Below are 17,719 nucleotides of genomic sequence, written 5' to 3'. Positions count from 1 at the left end.
ATCCAGAAGTAGCAGAAAGATAGTTTCTGGAACGAGGGAAAAGCTACTTGCACTTTCATTATAGTCCTCATCATTTACTTCCATAAAGTATTTTCTAATGTTTTTAAGGCAACTCTGGCATGCAAGGATGTGTTTTGTCATCCTTGAAGCATTTGGAAAAGAATCATCTACTGTATCCCAATAATCAACTGTAGGAGGCATAAGATGGAGCCCAAGTAAACTACACTGGAGCCTATCCCCTGCCCCTAGTGGCAGAAATACATTTCATTTGTTTGAAAACTGCATTGAAGTACAGTGTTACTTGAATCGCATTCCATAATTTGCTTGTCTTCAGCTGAGAGAACTTGCAAGAACTTAAGACTTTACATAAAGTCTCAGAAATTTTTCTTTAAGGTCTTTATGTTACATAGTTTGAAAACCATATGATAGATAAGGTATTTATCATTGTAACAAAACATATTCCACACTTTTTTTTTCTGGGAAAAAACGGCTTCGAAAAAACAAAAAAAAAATGTTTTTCATTTTTCAGGCCTTTCCATCGCTAGTCCTGTACTGTATGATCAAAAAATATGTGGGCTCTCTGGCCCTGTTTTACCTTTGCTACAAAGGGCTCAGCTTCCCTAACTTGGGTGCTGTATCCCTCCTTTTGGAGAAACTTTGAGGGCAAGGCTGAAAAGAGATGAGTGGGAATAATTTAAAAAGAAAAAAAAAAAATCATACTTACAAGGGTGGATCCAATCCAGTTCTCCCTGCAGCTCTGAACAGAGAGCGGTAACTGGCAGTCACTGCTGTGTGCTCTGCCCCCCCAGCACTCACTAAAGCGCTGAACTGTGGAAGGAGCGGGAGCGGCTGGCTCAGGCTTCTCAACAGCTCACTGAGAGGCTAACGCAGGTGCTGGTCCAGACATCTGGGTGGATCCCCACTTTAAAGTTGGAATCTTTCCCCAGCCTGGACTGGATGACATCAGCCAACAGTGGTCTTTAGCCTGCAGTTGGCTGAAAGCGGGTCACAAGAGTGCAGAACGAACTGAAGACGTACGAGCATTGGCTGTAGTTCTCCTTTAACAGAAGCTCAAAATATATTTTATCATCTGAATAATCTAAAGCACTTCAATCACTGGTTTTGTATAACATGAAGTGTAAATAGCCACATAAATCTAAGTACCAAAATAAATCACCTACCTCTCTTTACATTCTCCTTCAGATTTGTCTGTGGAACTTGTTGACGAGCTTAAATCTTCTTCAGACAATTGCCATGCAGGCTTTAGTTTTTTCATCTTGATCATGACAAAAATGTAGTGGTTAGTAAACAGAAACCCTAGAGTGGAATTTTTAAAAAAATACAATTATGAATTCAGATTTTGTAAATTGTTTGTACTTTTCAAATAGAATAAAACATTTTGCTGTAAGAAGGAGCACATGGGAGGGACTGTTGTGGTACTTTTTACTTGCTTTTGTTAAAAAAATGAAAGTTATGAGGTCAAAGTCAAACAGGGACTTCTGAGTTTATATAATAAAATAAATAATTTTAAGAAGTGGAAACTGGATTTATTTTTCGACATACTCCCCTGCTACATTTTATACTTATCCCAGCATTTAACTAATGCCTAGAAAACTTCAGCATAGAAAGATTTGTCAGTACACCAGAACCATCCTGGAACAACCTGCTTCACTTCGTTATCAGTGCTGAAATGCTGACCTTGGAGGAACTCTTTCAGGGATCCAAACAGGTCCAGGCTGTAAGGGGGATGTAGCAATACCTCCCAGCTGAGCTGCTGTAATGTACACGTAGTGCGGTGAGCAGTATGACCTTTTGTGATTTGTCCTGGAGAAACAGGATACCCTTAATGATCAAACTAGTCCGTTTTTTTGGCAGACGTATATGCACATCACTCGGGACACAAGAGTAATATTCATTGTTGGCAGTGGCATCACAGGGTACAAAATTCACATGAAGAATGCCACGTTTGTCTCAGAAAACACTTGCCATCACTTTACCTGCTGATGCAATTGTTCGATATTTTTTGGCGATGGTGAGTCCGCATGCTTCCACTGCTTTAATGCTCGTTTTGATTCCAGAGTGAAATGATGTGCCCAGGTGTCCTCACATGTAATGAAGCGATCCAGAAAATCTTGGATTTCTCTGTCAAAATGCTCCTTCAATGCAGTGCAGACTTCAAATCTTCTGTGCCGGTCTATTATTCAGGATCAAGCATTCCACACGTTGAAGGTTCACAGGAATGACTGCCGTGGGCTGGGAACCACCATGGCCGGGATCATCACTGATGAACACACGGCCATCTGTGAAAGGATTACACCATTCAAATGTCTTACTGCGGCTGAACGTCTCATCACCGTACTGTGCTTGAATTCGTCTCTAGATATATGCAGGTTTTACCTTCATTCACAAGAAATTTCATCACCACACGCTGTTCCATGCAAGCACTAACACTGTTGTCTGCCATGTTGATTAACAGTCTCTGGACTGGCACGTGACAAGTGCGCTGCCTATCAATAATAGGACACACTTGCCACTTACTACTACGTGTAGTATAGACATGCTAGCATCCCTTTTTTACCTGTAAAATTAAAAGTCCTGGTTTGACTTGCATGCCCCTTGTATAATGCATGGTAATGTTAGATGAGTGACAATTAAATGGAACCTGTCAGAAAAGAAATATGGGAGATGCTAATGCCAGCTTGGTTTTAATGGAGTATGTTTTGGGGCCGACAAGGAACAAGCATGCATAAGAGGCTTGCAACTTTACTGTCTGCATGCTTGTTTTCTGTCTTCACAGGTTAACGTTACATGAACCTGCACTTTTCACATTGTTACAGGGGCTCTATTTCCCTCAATCCCCCCTACCGTAAGGATCATGGCTAAGCTCTACCAACTGCTATTCCTCCTTTTATTACGAATACAAATTCTGGTCATTGAGACAGTACTATTGCACAGTGGAATTGCAGTAGCCAAGTAATAGGAGACATCTTGTGGCATCTGATCCCAGAATTTTTACTTTTAAAATTTTCAAATGGCTGTAAACTGACTGCTTATCTTCTTCATCTGAACTGCCTCCCCATAGGCAGATAAAAGCCCACTGTTAAAAGTAATCCAAATTTGGATGACTTTTAAGATGTCAGAAATTTATGTGGGTCTGAAATGCAAAAATTAGAAGAATGTGTGGTACATGTACATGAGAAGGGAGGTAGACATGTTTGCGGTGGCGATGAGGATATTTTGTGGGGGCTCAGTGCTGGTGAAGGAGTTATAGGAAAGGGGCAATGGGTTGGTGACTTTTGTTAATTAAACGCCACTGAAAGACTAGAAAGGAAAGACCAATATTTGGTTGAGAGAGGAGTAGATAATGAGGCTAAAATGGTAATTTCATTCAAGGGTATAGGGTGCAAGCTTTAAAGTCCCAGGGGCAGTGTCTTTGTTGTGTGAGGGAAGAGGAGCAGAGAATTGAAGATATGTTTAAACGCAGGTGACTGAGAGGGTTTTTTTTTTCTTTTTGAGACACGTGGTACTGGGGGGGTCTGTATATGTTTTGTATGTTGATAAGTTGAAAATAATAAACAGAGAATAAAGAAAGAAAAAAAAAAGGCTCACTGTTATGTTATGTGATGTATGTCTATTGTAGGTTCATACAATGACAATCACAAGGATGACGACTTATATAGTAGCCTATTTTATATTTTAGCATCATGCCTATATCTGGGTCTTATTTTTTTGTACATAGGGTCAATTGTATCCTTACTGTGTTAATTTTGTTTGTGAGGTAAACAATATACACTGCTCAAAAATATTTAAGCAGATTATAGCATCAAGTAAACTAAATTCCTGGGATATTGATCTGGTCAATTAAGTAGCAGAGGGGGTTGTTAATCAGTTTAAGCTTCTTTGGTATTAACCTCCCTGGAGGTATTCCTGAGTGTAGTTCGGGGTAAAGTTTCAGCACCACAAGCAGTAACCCCGAGCTACACTCAGGAATACCCTGCAGAGTTGCTCCGGGACCTCTTCTGCACTTACCTTGTCCTTCGCTCCAGCGATGTTCCCCCTGCAGCATCCCCGGCAATGTCCTCCGGCCGATGCCAGCATCTGTCTTCCGTGTTCCGTTCCCTGCGACGTCAGGACGTACGGGGACGGAACTGGCGGGAAATTTGAAAATTTTAAAAGTGACATTCATTAAATTCACTAAAATCACATAGTAAAATATTACTGTATCAAACCATTTCACATACATTTTGTCCCGAGTGCTTTGTCCTGTGCCCTGCCTGCATTTTTACTGTTCTTTCTGCCTTGAAACTGAGAAAAGTCCATGGCGTCCAAAAAGCGTCCCTTTAGGTCAAAAGCGGTTTTAGATCAGCTAGAGAACAGCGATAGTAAATTAGAACTACTTGCAGAATTGAGTGATAATGATTTGTGTGGGAATTCATCATCAGACACTGAAATCGATTTTGCGACTTTGCTCAGTGATGTGCGAACTAGCACTCGATTTCAAATTTCAGTGTTTTTGGTTTGATTATATTATTGAATTAAATTTATTATATTATTAATAATTATTTATTAAATTATAATTTATGATTTCGTGTTTCAAATTTTAACATACCCGGAATGTTTAATAGTCTCTTGTTCGGACAGATTTCAGTGAGTTATTCCTAAAAATTACAGGCCTACAATAAAAAAACTACATATTTCCATGCAAAAAAATGTACCGCTTTGAGCATAGAAATATGGACATAATTAGACCACTAGGGAGGTTAATGAAATCAACAACAGGTGCACTAGACGGGCAACAATGAGACAATCCTCAAAACAGGACAGGTTTTACAGGTGGAGGCCACTGACATTTTTTTCCCTACTCATCTTTTTTTTATCGTTTTTCACTAGTTTTGACTTTGGCTAGGGTCAGTGTCACTACTGGTAGCATGAGGCGATACCTGAACCCTACAGAGGTTGCACAGGCAGTCCAACTCCTCCAGGATGGCACATCAATACGTGCTATTGCCAGAAAGTCTCAAGAGCATGAAGGAGATTCCAGGAGACAGGTTGTTACTCTAGGAGAGCTGGACAGGGCTGCAGGTGGTCCTTAACCCATCAACAGGACCGATATCTGCTCCTTTGTGCAAGGAGGAACAGGGTGAGCACTGCCAGAGCCCTACAAAATTACCTCCAGCAGGCCACCAGTGTGAATGTATCTGACCAAACAGTCAGAAACAGACTTCACGAGAGTGGCCTGAGGGCCTGAAGTCCTCTAATGGGCCCTGTGCTCACTGCCTGGCACCATAGAGCCCGATTGGCATTTGCCACTGAACACCAGAATTGGCAGGTCCGCCACTGGCACCCTGTGCTTTTCAGGTGAGAGCAGGTTCACCCTGAGCACATGTGACAGATGTAAAAGGGTCTGGAGAAGCCGTGGAGAACATTATGCTGCAACATTGTTCAGCATGACCAATTTGGTAGTGGGTCAGTGATGGTCTGGGGAGGCATATCCATGGAGGGACGAACAGACCTCTACAGGCTAGACAATGGCACCCTGACTGCCATTAGGTATCAGGATGAAATTCTTGGACCCATTGTCAGACCCTACGCTGGTGCAGTGGGTCTTGGGTTCCTCCTGGTGAATGACAATACCCAGCCTCATGTGGCAAGAGTATGCAGGCAGTTCCTGAAGGATGAAGGAATTGATACCATTGAATGTCCCCCACGCTCGCCTGACCTAAATCCAATAGAACACCTCTGGGGTATCATGTTTCGGTCCATCCGACGCCACCAGGTTGCACCTCAAACTGTCCAGAAGCTCAGTGATGCCCTGGTCCAGATCTGAGAGGAAATACCCCAGGACACCATCCATCGTCTCATTAGGAGCATGCCCCGATGTTGTCAGGTATGCATACAAGCACATGGGGGCCAGACAAACTACGGAGTACCATTTTGAGTTGCTGCAATGAAATTTCAGCAAAATGGACTAGCCTTCTACATCATTTTTTCACTTTGATTTTCGGGGTGTCTTTCACTTCAGTCCTCTGTAGGTTGATAATTTTAATTTCCATCAAACTATGGGGCAACCTTACATTCCTAATGATATTCTTCCCCTTTGAAATCTGATGTGTTTTCAAAGTGTTTCTTTAATTATATTGAGCAGTGTATAAAGAATTAAAAAAAAAATGAAAAATACAGGTTTACTCTAACATTTAACAGACTACAGGAGGCTATAGCCGCTGCAAGTTTGTTTACATTTCTTCAGCCAAATGTTTGCTTTCTTGTAGTGATTCAGGTGGCTGTAATGCAGCCTGATCACTACTACAAGCTCTGGCAGTTGCCATTCTGCTTGCAGGATCTTCCCCTCCGCCATCCTGTGCTCTGCTGCCCTTCTGGGCCCATGGTACATCCAAAGCAGGTGTCGGGGGGGGGGGGGAATAATCAGCAAATATCTGTTTGCTGATTGTCTCTGTGTACAGTGAAACCAGAAGCGACAAGGTTTAGATCACATCTGTTTTCAGTTCATTCGTCCATCCACCGCTGTGGCTGGGGATAAAGCTAGTCAAGCATGATCTGTATTCTTACAAAAGTCAGTTTGGCCGGTTCAGCAGGGACTGGGCAAATTTCGATCAGTGTGTAGAAGAGACATCCAGGAAAACTTTTCACAATCAGTGCTTGCAGCCATTGCTGCTGTCAGAATACAATGTCCCAGTAGGGGTGATTCCTCCATCCAACTTGTTTGTGTAGATGGAAAAATCTGTATCTGGAATGTTTTTTAATTGCATGTTTAAATAATCTTATTTTCAGGAATTCCTAGAGCTCTGGGGAAAAAAATGCTCAATGTGAATAAAAACATGACACCTCAGTATAACCATGAAAAATTCCAGCAAAATAGCTCTCACCTCACGCATAATTGGCACTTGATTGGCAGAATTTATTTCTTCAGCTTTCTCAACAGCATTAGCAGAACTTTTTGTGACTGATGGCGCTTGAATAGAAAAAGAAAAAAAAATCAATCCTTAACCCAGGTTTATTTTTTTGTTATCTTTAGGGCTCGTGTCGACATACTTTGTTCTTTGCTTTAGAATGCACATCATACACAGGTCAGCACAATTCCATTGACTTTGGGAGTTTAGAGGTTGCATTAGACCTGCTTTGTGTTGTGTTGCCTTCTTTGGACACACCACGTCCTAGCGTTTGTTTGAAGGGCAGGCAAGTGGAGCCAATGCTGCCTTTTTTTTAATGAAAATAGCATTCTCCAATTGAACACAGCTGAATAGATGGGAATGGGAAATGAAGCATTTGGCAGGAACAACCATTGACAAGAGCCTTATATTGTCAAAAAGTATCAACTAATTAATTTCCGATTTCTGACATATTTGCAGCAATACCGAGCCACTGGACCAAAAATCACTGAAGACTTCAGTTTTAAAATGTGGTTGTTAATATGAATTGAAATACGCTACACATAGCTGGCATCAAAGCAAACTGATACCTAAACTAACCCCTACCACCTTCTGTTCCTTCAAAATAATTAATAAATCCCTACCTGGGTTACCACAGAAGTCTGCTCATATGACTAAATACCTAAGCACAGGTAAAAAAAAAAAAAAGTATCAGTGGAAGGAGACTGGCCAGTTCTGCCTGAAGCGCCTTCAGCAGAGATGTGAGAGATGGCTGTGCATTTGGTTCTGCAACGGTCAGCTGTGCAAGCAAGGAGTCACTGTAAGCGCTTTGTTCTTCACTAATATTTTAGGAGTGCAATTATGGTCAGGGAATGCAGGATAATTTACGTATTATCTGCTTAAAGAAGCCTTTCATGAGAGAAACATGGAACTTACTGTTGCTGAACTTTCTTTTTGAAAATGCTAATTGCCTGACATGATAAAACTCTGGCTTTGATACTTTGAGCCACTGACATGGAACAAGTAATGCAGGTAAATAGTTCTCATTTCACCATATTTCTGATCTGTATACTTTTTCTGAATCATTGAATCCAAAATGAATAAAGCTGTCACAGTTCAATGCCTTCAGAACCAACCTGTGCAACTGTCCACAGGTGTTCATGCTGCAGCTGAGACTCTGCTGGACAGTCTTGCTGTTTCACACATGGGTCCCATGCTTGATTCCTGTTCATCTTTGCAATGTCTTTCTAACATCTGCAAACCTGTTCTAAGTATTTTACAGTTTGTGTGTTTGGATATTCTCATGTTCCCCCTGCTAGCTCTCATTGAGTAGTTCTGCTGGCCATGTTCTCTGATGTCATATCCCAAAGAGCTATTTAAACTGGATCAGAGCAATTGGGAGATGCCTGAGCAAAGACTTCTGAATACCTGATTCCAGACTCTTGTTGCTGAGACCTCTGTTCCAGTGCGGACACCTGTTAAAGACATCTGCTGTTGCTGTACAATCCCTGTTATCCACTTGCCTTGATCTTTTGCCTGTTTGACCATGACCTTGCCTGCAGCTATTGTACAAAGTTTTATCTCTGTTTGCTCTCAACTGTAGCAACTCCAATTGTAACCGCAGGTCACAACCTGGGAACCATCCACAGAAAAGCTCATCATCCCTTGCAGGGTGCTCTGGTGAACACTGGTCAGTTCTTTAGACTCTGCAGTTCGTCTTTAGAGTCTGTATATCCCGCTGAAACAAGATGGTCTACTACGTCTGTGACCGAATCAAGTTGGTCAACACAGCAGCTGGGTAACAGGCATTTCCAGAAGGAAGTTAACAATGACAGCCCTCTGATGACAGCTTTACTTTAAATTAAAATAAACAAGTCACTCATTTTGAAGAGAACTGATGAGTAGACACAAAGCGTAACAAACTTAATACACCAAGGAAAATACAAGATTAAGACACGTTAACCACTTCCAGTCTGGACACTTTTACCCCCTTCCTGTCCAGGGCAATTTTCAGCTTTCAGTGCTATCACACTTTGAATGACAATCGGTCATGCAACACTGTACCCATATGAATTTTTTAGCATTTTTTGAGACAGATAAAGCTTTATTTTGGTGGTATTTATTCACCTCTGGGATTTTTTTTTTTTTTTTTGCTATGTAAATGAAAATGTCCAAAAATTTTGAAAAAAAAGTTTTTCTTATAAAATTTTGCAAATAAAAAGTATTTCATCATAAATCTTGGCCAAAATGTATTCTGTTATCTTTTTATTTTAGTAAAAAAAAAATAACCCAAATTAGTTTATAACCAAAAATTATAATTTTTAAACATTTTTTTTTTATATATTATTGTGTTTTTTTTCACATACTGCCACCATAGCATACTTGTGGGGGGTGATGAAGATTTTTTTTTTTTTTTTACACCCATAAAGGCTGTAAAAGCAATCATGTCTCCTTCTCTCTGGCTGCATTCTTGCAGCCATTGAGAACTACTGTGTGAGCTGTGATTGGTCACAGCTTGTCACATGGTATAAGGCTGTTGTGAATAGCCTTGTAGCATGTGACCTCTGTGATCATTCACAGATTTCACACTTAGTAAGCAATGATGTCACAAGTGACATCTTGCTTACTACTCTGCATGTGATCACTGATTGGCCAATCAGTGATCACATGATCGGGACCTCGCACAGAGGTCCCGTCCGATGATCGGTGTTCCACTGTGTCCGGAGGACACAGCGGAACCGGATCGCGGTGCTGCTCGCTCCCAGGGAGCGCGCACAAGCAGGGTGCGGGGAGGCCGTTTATAAATGGCCACCCAACCCTGCACTGCCACCGTCCGGCCGTTTAAATACAATGGCCAGAGGGGAAGTGGTTAAATGGACTATTACTTTAATAGAAAAGAAAAGCTGCCGACAGATACAAAGTAAAGTGTCTCCACTCTTCCAGAATGCCGGGCTACTCTGACTGTACAAAGCTACTGTATAGGAAATCCTGGCAGTGTTAAAGTGTTACTACACCCACAACAGTAAACCGTGTCTGTATATGCAGTAAAGTATGCTGGTTATACTCATCGTGGAACCTAAGGGATTAATCCTCTGCCCTGTGTAAAAAGGCTGTTTGATCCTTTCTTCTCCGTTCCCTTCTTCTACTGTCCCCAACCCATCTGCTGATAGTATAGAGCTCTAGGAGGCACTCTGCACATGCTCATTTTAATGTGTATTGCTAGTCTTTTTTTTTTCTTTGGGAGGGTGCATGTGATCATCACAGGGCCAATCAGCACTGTCTAGACAGTGGGCCAGGGGTTATGCAGCCTCATAGGACAGTCAGAGTAAAATGAAAACTCCTCCTACAAGCTTTAACCAGTGCTCAGCTGGACACTGATAGACGTCACAAGACTGCTATATACTACTGATGAGAAAAGGTATTTAGCAGTTTATGTTTACTAAAATAATTGCACTTCCATGTTGTGTGTACTGTGGGAGACCAGATATAGTGAATGCAGGGTAATGGGTTTAGTAACACTTTAAAGCTTCCCCCCACCCATACATTCCTTTTGGACAGTTAGGCAGCACATTATAACCGTGGACTAATAGGAATCCATGGACAATCACTTGAAGCACAGGATAATATACACTATCTTGCCAAAAGTATTGGGACACCTGCCTTTACATGCACATGAACTACTGTATATTGGCATCCCAGTCTTAGCCCATAGGGTTCAATATCGAGTTGGCCCACCCTTTGCAGCTATAACAGCTTCAATTCTTCTGGGAAGGCTGTCCACAAGGTTTAGGAGTGTGTCTATGGGAATGCTTGACCATTCTTTCAGAAGCGCATTTGTGAGGTCAGGCACTGAAGTCAAACAAGAAGGCCTGGCTCGCAGTCTCTGCTCTAATTCATTCCAAAGGTGTTCTCTCGGGTTGAGGTCAGGATCCTGTGTAGGCCAGTCAAGTTTCTCCACCCCAAACTCACTCATACATGTCTTTATGGACCTTGCTTTGTGCACTGGTGCACAGTCATGGTGAAACAGTAAGGGGCCATCCCCAAACTGTTCCCACAAAGTTGGGAGCGTGAAATTGTCCAAAATGTCTTGGCATGCTGACATCCTAAGAGATCCCTTCACTGGAACTAAGGGGCCAAGCCCAACCCCTGAGAAAACAACCCCACACCATAATCCCCCCTTCACCAAACTTCACACTTGGCACATTGCAGTCAAGCAAGTACTGTTCTTCTGGCAAGCACCACACCCAGACACGTCTATCGGATTTCCAGACAGAGAAGCGTGATTTGTCACTCCAAAGAACACGTTTCCACTGCTCTAAAGTCCAGTGGTGGCATGCTTTACTCTACTGCATCCGATGCTTTGCATTGCACTTGGTGATGTAAGGCTTGGATGCAGCTACTTGGCCATGGAAACCCATTCCATGAAGCTCTCTGCGCACTGTTGTTGTGCTAATCTGAAGGCCACACAAAGTTTGGAGATCTTTAGCTACTGACTCTGCAGACAGATGGCGACTTCTGCGCACTGTGAGCTTCATCATGCGCTGACCCCACTCTGTCAGTTTACATAGCCAACCACTTCGTGGCTCAGTTGCTGTTGTTCCCAGTTGCTTCCACTTTGTTACAATACCACTAATAGTTGACCGTGGAATATGAAGTAGCAATTGAAAATTTCATAGATGGACTTATTGCACAGGTGGCAACCTATCAAGGTATCACGCTTGAATTCACTGAGCTCATGGGAGCGACCCAATCTTTCACAAATGTTTGTAGAAGCAATCTGCATGCCTAGGTGCTTCATTTTATACACCTGTCGCCATGGAGGTGATTGGAACACCTAAATCCAATGATTTGGAGGGGTGGCCCAATACTTTTGGCAATATAGTGTATATATAAAAATCAAAAACTTACCAGATAAAGATATTTCTTCTTGGGACTGTTTTAATCTTCTTCTCTCTCTTGCTGACAAAGGGCGATGATCCTAAAGAAATATAAACCGGAATACACATTTGACTATGTAATGCAAATACAGCATAATATACCAAAAATGTTTAAAGTCAAATAATATCTGATCTGGCATATAGATTTTTTCAGCTTATAACAGACAGCAGAGCTGACTACTATGCACAATAAAAACTGTGCCAAGCTGTGATGGAAAGCCTAAAAATTCAACATGGTATTTATAGGTCAACCAATAGTGTAATAAAACAGAACGGTGGAAATAATTTTAAATAATTTGCTGCAAAATGCATTTCTTGGAAAAAAAAAAAAAAGTTTTAATATACATGTTTTCACTTGATTAGTTGGGGCCCGGGATTGAGATTGAATATTTTCATTCAGTATAGTTTTAGAACAGTATAATTTTGATCAGTTTATAGAATCTTTTCCAAATCAAAATATGCTTAACCACTTGCCCTCCAGAGGATTTACCCCCCTTCCTGACCAATCCATTTTTGCGATACTGTGCTGCATTACTTTAACTGACAATTGCACGGTCATGCAACGCTGTGCATAAATTAAATTTATGTCCTTTTTTTCCCTACAAATAAAGCTTTCTTTCAGTGGCATTTTCTCACCTTGGCAAGTTTTTTTTTTCACGCTGTAAACAAAATAAAAACCAACAATTTTGAAAAAAAAACCCCCAAAACACCAATATTTTTTACTTTTAGCTATAAAATATATCCAATAAAAAAAATGTAAAAATCTAATTTCATCATAAAGTTAGGCCAAAATGTATTCTGCTACATGTCTTTGCTAAAAACAAATCCCAATATGTGTAAATTAATTAATTGGCGGTATATATACTGGAATTTTATTTTCTTTCTATACTAGTAATGGTGGCAATCAGCGACTTATACTAGCAGGACTGCGGTGGGTATTCTGACACTGGGTGGGAACTGACTGACACTGACATTCCAATGACACGAATACATTAATCAGTGCTAATAAAAAGCACTGACACTGTACTAATGACACTGGGCAGGAAGGGGTTAACATCTGGAGTGATCAAAGGGTTAACTGTGTGCTGTGCTGTTTTACTTGGGAGACATGCTGCTTTGTATTTCTCTGTTGTGCAGAGAAATACAAAAGCAGCATGTCCTTGCTGGCAGGAGAGTGACCTGTTTTGTTTACACACAGGTCTTTCCCGTTTGCTTTCCCCGACAATCGCCGAGTAACAGCGGAGAATCTCCGGCCGGGACCCGATGATTGACATCCCTAGCCACCATTGGTGGTGCAGGTAGGGCAGCGCGAGTGCTTCCTACCCGGAAATGCAAATCACGTATATATGGATTTTGTGCGGCTCCGCTGCCCTGTAGCAGTATTTCTGCTATAGGTTGGCGGGAAAGTGGTTGGGTATTTAAACCCTCCAAAGAGTATTATATTGCAGATTATAAGCCCTTAGATTTGGTGGCTGCATTCGTTTTCTCAGCCTTTCTTTCCTTTATTTTCACCTGGTGATCCTGACAATACTATATTTCCAGTCCACACTGTACTGTATCATCAAAGGAGCAGCGTTGTCACTCTAGGCTGCTCTCCTGATTCGGACTACAATCACCTCCATTCTCCTAATCTACATAGATGTGTGGGTGTAGATATATAAACTATATTCCTGTAGCTGGGAAAGCAGATAGCATTTTTAAGATATAGTTTAGTGAACAGGAAATTATGGGCACATTGGATTTCAGATAGGCTCAAATGATAAATTTTTTGTGCTTGCAAAAAAGAAACCACCACAAATAAGGATTAATAAGCTGCACTACATTACAGTTTCTTGTTCTTAAGCTTAGACATTTTTTATTCATCTCTTTCAGAGATGCAGTCTGCCCTCTAACATTTTAAAAGTCAAACACATAGGTATGCAATTTAATATAAACCCCTATTAAAACAACATGCTTGCAATAACCTTCGTTAGAACTGAGTTTTATAGAACAATTGTTTAGCTCATTACATGAACGTAATATTAGTAATATAACTTAGATTACAATATCTTCAGTTTTACTCAAATTTGCTGATGCAAAAATGAATACTCCCCACAACAAAAACTACTACATCTAGCATTTTGTATGACCTCCATGATTTGTAAGGACAGCACCAAGTCTCCTATGCATGGAATATGCAATTTGGCAACATGTCTTCAAGAACGACCTCTTTTAGAGCCTGGATGCTGGATGGAGAGTGATGCTCAACTTGTCTCTTCAGAATTCCACATAGGTGTTTGATTGGGTTCAGGTCAGAAGACATACTTGACCAGTGAATAACTTTCACCGTGTTCTTCATGTAGGAAAAGAGCATGACGACCAAGGGCACAGAGTGATGGTAACATATTATCTTTCAATATAGAGCAGTACATCTGTGAATTCATACCACCATCAATGAAATGCAGCTCCCCGACACCAGCAGCACTCATGCAGCCCCACAGAATGGCACTGCCACCACCATGTTTCACTGTAGGCAACATACATTTTTCTTTGTACTCCTCACCTTTGCGATGCCATAGTTTTGAAGCCAAACTTTCCAAAAACATTTACCTTGGTCTCATCACTCCAGAATACAGAGTCCCAGTAGTCTTCTTCTTTTCCAGCATGGGCCCTGGCAAATTCTAGGCAGGCTTTTTTGTGCATAAGCCTTAGGAGAGGCTTCCTTTGTGGACCACACCCATGCATGCCATTTCTCTGCAGTGTACGTCGTATTGTGTCACAGGAAACAATCACCCCAGTTTGGCTTTCTACTTCTGTAGCTAACTGGCGATTTACTTCAACCCTTCCTATCAGAAGACGCTCCTTGTGACATTTCTCTTCCATGTGGTGCCATTGCTGACAGCATGAAATGGGAAGGGGCATTCTTTGTTAAGTAACGCCCTTTTATAATCAACCATCTGCTATTATTTAATGACTAATTAGACTCACCTGTAGTTGAATTCTTGGGATTTTGTCTAAAATTTAGCTTTGCTTCTAAGACTTTCATTGGGGTGTATTCATTTTTGCAAAATGGTCTTGAATTTGCTAGGAAAAATATTTTTTTGTGTGCAAATTAACAAATCTTTTTTGTAATCAATGGCCCGCATTTGTGGAACTATTTTGTAGTTTAGTGCGCCATAAATAATGTTAATTTTGAAAGGAAAGTAAAGGTTTTCTGAGAAATCTGTTGGGGTGTACTTATTTATGTTGAGCACTGTAACAATATACACTCACCGGCCACTTTATTACGTACACCTTGCTAGTGCCAAGAAAATATCCCCCACACCATTACACCACTACCACCAGCATGAATCATTGACACAAGGCAGGATGGATCCATGTTGTTTATGCCAAATTCTGACCCTACCATCTGAATGTCGCAGCAACCAGTCTGCCCATTCTCCTCTGACATCAACAAGGCATATTCATCCATACAATTACTGCTCACTGGATATTTTCTCTTTTCTGGCCCATGCTTTGTAAATCCTAGAGATGGTTGTGTGTGAAAATCCCAGTAGATCAGCAGTTTTTGAAATACTCAGACCAGCCTGTCTGGCACCAACAACCATGCCATGTTCACAGTCACTTAAATCCCCTTTCTTCCCCCATTATGATGCTCAGATCGAACTTCAACAAGTCATCTTCACCACGTCTAGATGCCTAAATGCATTGAATTTCTGCCATGTGATTGGCTGATTAGCAATTTGCGTTACCAAGCAATTGAGCAGGTTTACCTAATAAAGTGGCCGGTGAGTGTACATACAGATGGGTCAGGTATAATCAAGGTTCCAGACGTTACCTAAATAAGATGAATGGAGTCATGGCATAAGATTCCAGGTGTTGGTGTGCATTCCCTGAAGACTTTTCAAATTTTTTACAAAAAAACAGAATAAGCCAACCCTCAAACATATCCTGGTGCTAGCCGGGAAGAACAGGAGAACAAAGGAATGATTAAGAATGGCTTTGTATTTATCCGAATGTGTGAATTCATGCCAATAGAACCAATTCTTGAGAAATTTTCTTGTGTATCTCAATCCACTGAAATCAGATCCTTCAATCTGTTTATTTTCACTACCTTAGCCAACCACATCGCCACATTCCAAAATGTAAATAGCGAGCGGCATTAATATGCAAATTTATATAGCATTCATAGGCATGTCAAACTCCCTGAGCCCCGGTCCACCATCACCTCTGCTATATGCTGCTGACAGGGGTGCAAAGATGAGCAGCAAAGATGAGCAGAGGCATGTGGAGTTGAGTTAGGCAGAGAGGAGGGGGTTTGGGATGCAAGGCAAGGTTTGGGATGCAGTAGTTAGCAGGGGGATTTAGAATACACAGGTGTACTAAGGGGAATAGTCTGTCACAGTAAATACCACTGTTACATGGTTGGTAAGTTTAAAGCTCCACTCACATCATGCAGATGTGACAGAGCATGTATGTTACCATGCATCGTGTGTAGGGCAGCCCCTTCCACTCTTACTGTAATGTGGCCCCACCCATGGTTCTCACACCACATTACTACTCTAATAAAACTACCCAAAGGCACCCGCTCTCTCACTGACCTCCTCCAGCCCCTCTCCCCCTATTTAATTTAATTTGTTTCAATATTTAATATTTGTTTTAATAAAAATTTGTTTGCATTTTCATTTTATTTATTTCCGTAAAAAGGTTCACCAAATTCCTCAACACCAGATCCATGATGCTTTTAATCAGGTTCTGGTTATACATAAGAGACACGGAGTGCCTATGGGGTGTGGAGGCTACGTATTCTCCTTCAAAGGAGGTTAGGTCTCTCTTCAATGATACTGCTGGAGGGAGAGTGAGAGGAAGTGAGAGAGTTGAGCCTTGCACCAGAAGTCCAAGGAACCAAGTTGTGGGTGTGAAGTCATACCTTGTAGCGAAGGCCACAAATTACCTGTGATAAGGTGTTTGGCTTGAAATACTTGAGTGTGAAAAAGGTCCCTGAAATGGGAATCTTCCACACCTGGGTGAAAAGATGGGTTGCCCGGACCAGGAAAAGCAGGGAGTGAGACCCCCAGATTTCCACATTAAGAAAGATTTTTCGACAGAGTTTCCATATAGACCCAATACTGTGATGGGCTTTGAGCTCTGAGGTGACATTGTCTACACACCACGGGAGTGCCGAAAACAAAACTTTGAAAGCTGCCTATTTTATCCTGACTCATTGTTTAAACTTACCATGTCGGTACCAATTGATGACTCGTTAGTTGAGAAGCAGTGTAGTATTTGACAAAGTCTGGAAGGGAGATACCCAGTGGCTGTGGTTTAGCCAACCACAAGAACCTGTAGGGAAGGCAAGGTGGTTTATGTGCCCACACAAATTGCACGAACAGTCTGTTTAAGGTCTTAGTATTAGAGGAAGGAACATGCACCGGAAGGGCCTGCAGATGATAAAGTATGCAAGGTACAATTTTTAAGATACTGCAACAGCCAAACCACGAAAATGTCTTGGCATGCCACGTTGCCAGGTCTTGTTTGATTTTCTGAAGAAAAGGGGGGAAATGAATCTGAAAGGCAGTAGACAAAATCAGCAGGAAGGTGTATGCCAAGATATTTTCTATACAATTTGGACCACTTGAACGAGAAGTGTCCATGTAAACTGAAGCAGGGAAGCCAGGAGAGACACGTTAAGAGTCTCAGATTTTTGAAAATTGATTTTGAAATTGGCAAGAGCACTATATCGGAAAGAAAGAAAGAAAGATGGTAGGATTGGTTATGAAAAACAAAAGATCATCCGCATAAGCAGCTATGTGGATCGAATTGTATACCAGTAACATCTAGGTTCAAACGCATCTTCTGCAATAGTGGCTCCAACGTCAATATAAATATGAGGGGGGATAAGGGGCACCTCTTTGA

General features: G+C 41.4%; 1 protein-coding gene across 2 annotated transcripts in view; it reads right to left on the bottom strand.

The window, feature by feature from the left end:
* The window catches only part of NEK4 (NIMA related kinase 4), a 90,168-nt gene that overhangs the window by 12,570 nt on the left and 59,879 nt on the right, over positions 1–17,719 (bottom strand). For both annotated transcript variants that reach the window (XM_089681905.1, XM_089681906.1), the window contains 3 exons: positions 11,796–11,865; positions 6,885–6,970; positions 1,182–1,276 (listed from right to left, as the gene is read on the bottom strand). In XM_089681905.1, the coding sequence (XP_089538031.1) occupies positions 1,182–1,276; positions 6,885–6,970; positions 11,796–11,865 (251 nt within the window). The remainder of the gene's footprint in view (positions 1–1,181; positions 1,277–6,884; positions 6,971–11,795; positions 11,866–17,719) is intronic.

Source organism: Staurois parvus, unplaced genomic scaffold (genome assembly GCF_062004578.1).
Source record: "Staurois parvus isolate SC_StPar_1 unplaced genomic scaffold, SC_StPar_1.0 ptg000282l, whole genome shotgun sequence".
Lineage (NCBI taxonomy): Eukaryota > Metazoa > Chordata > Amphibia > Anura > Ranidae > Staurois > Staurois parvus.
The sequence above is the reverse complement of the archived record's forward strand: the minus strand, read 5'-3'. Positions and strand labels throughout refer to the sequence as shown.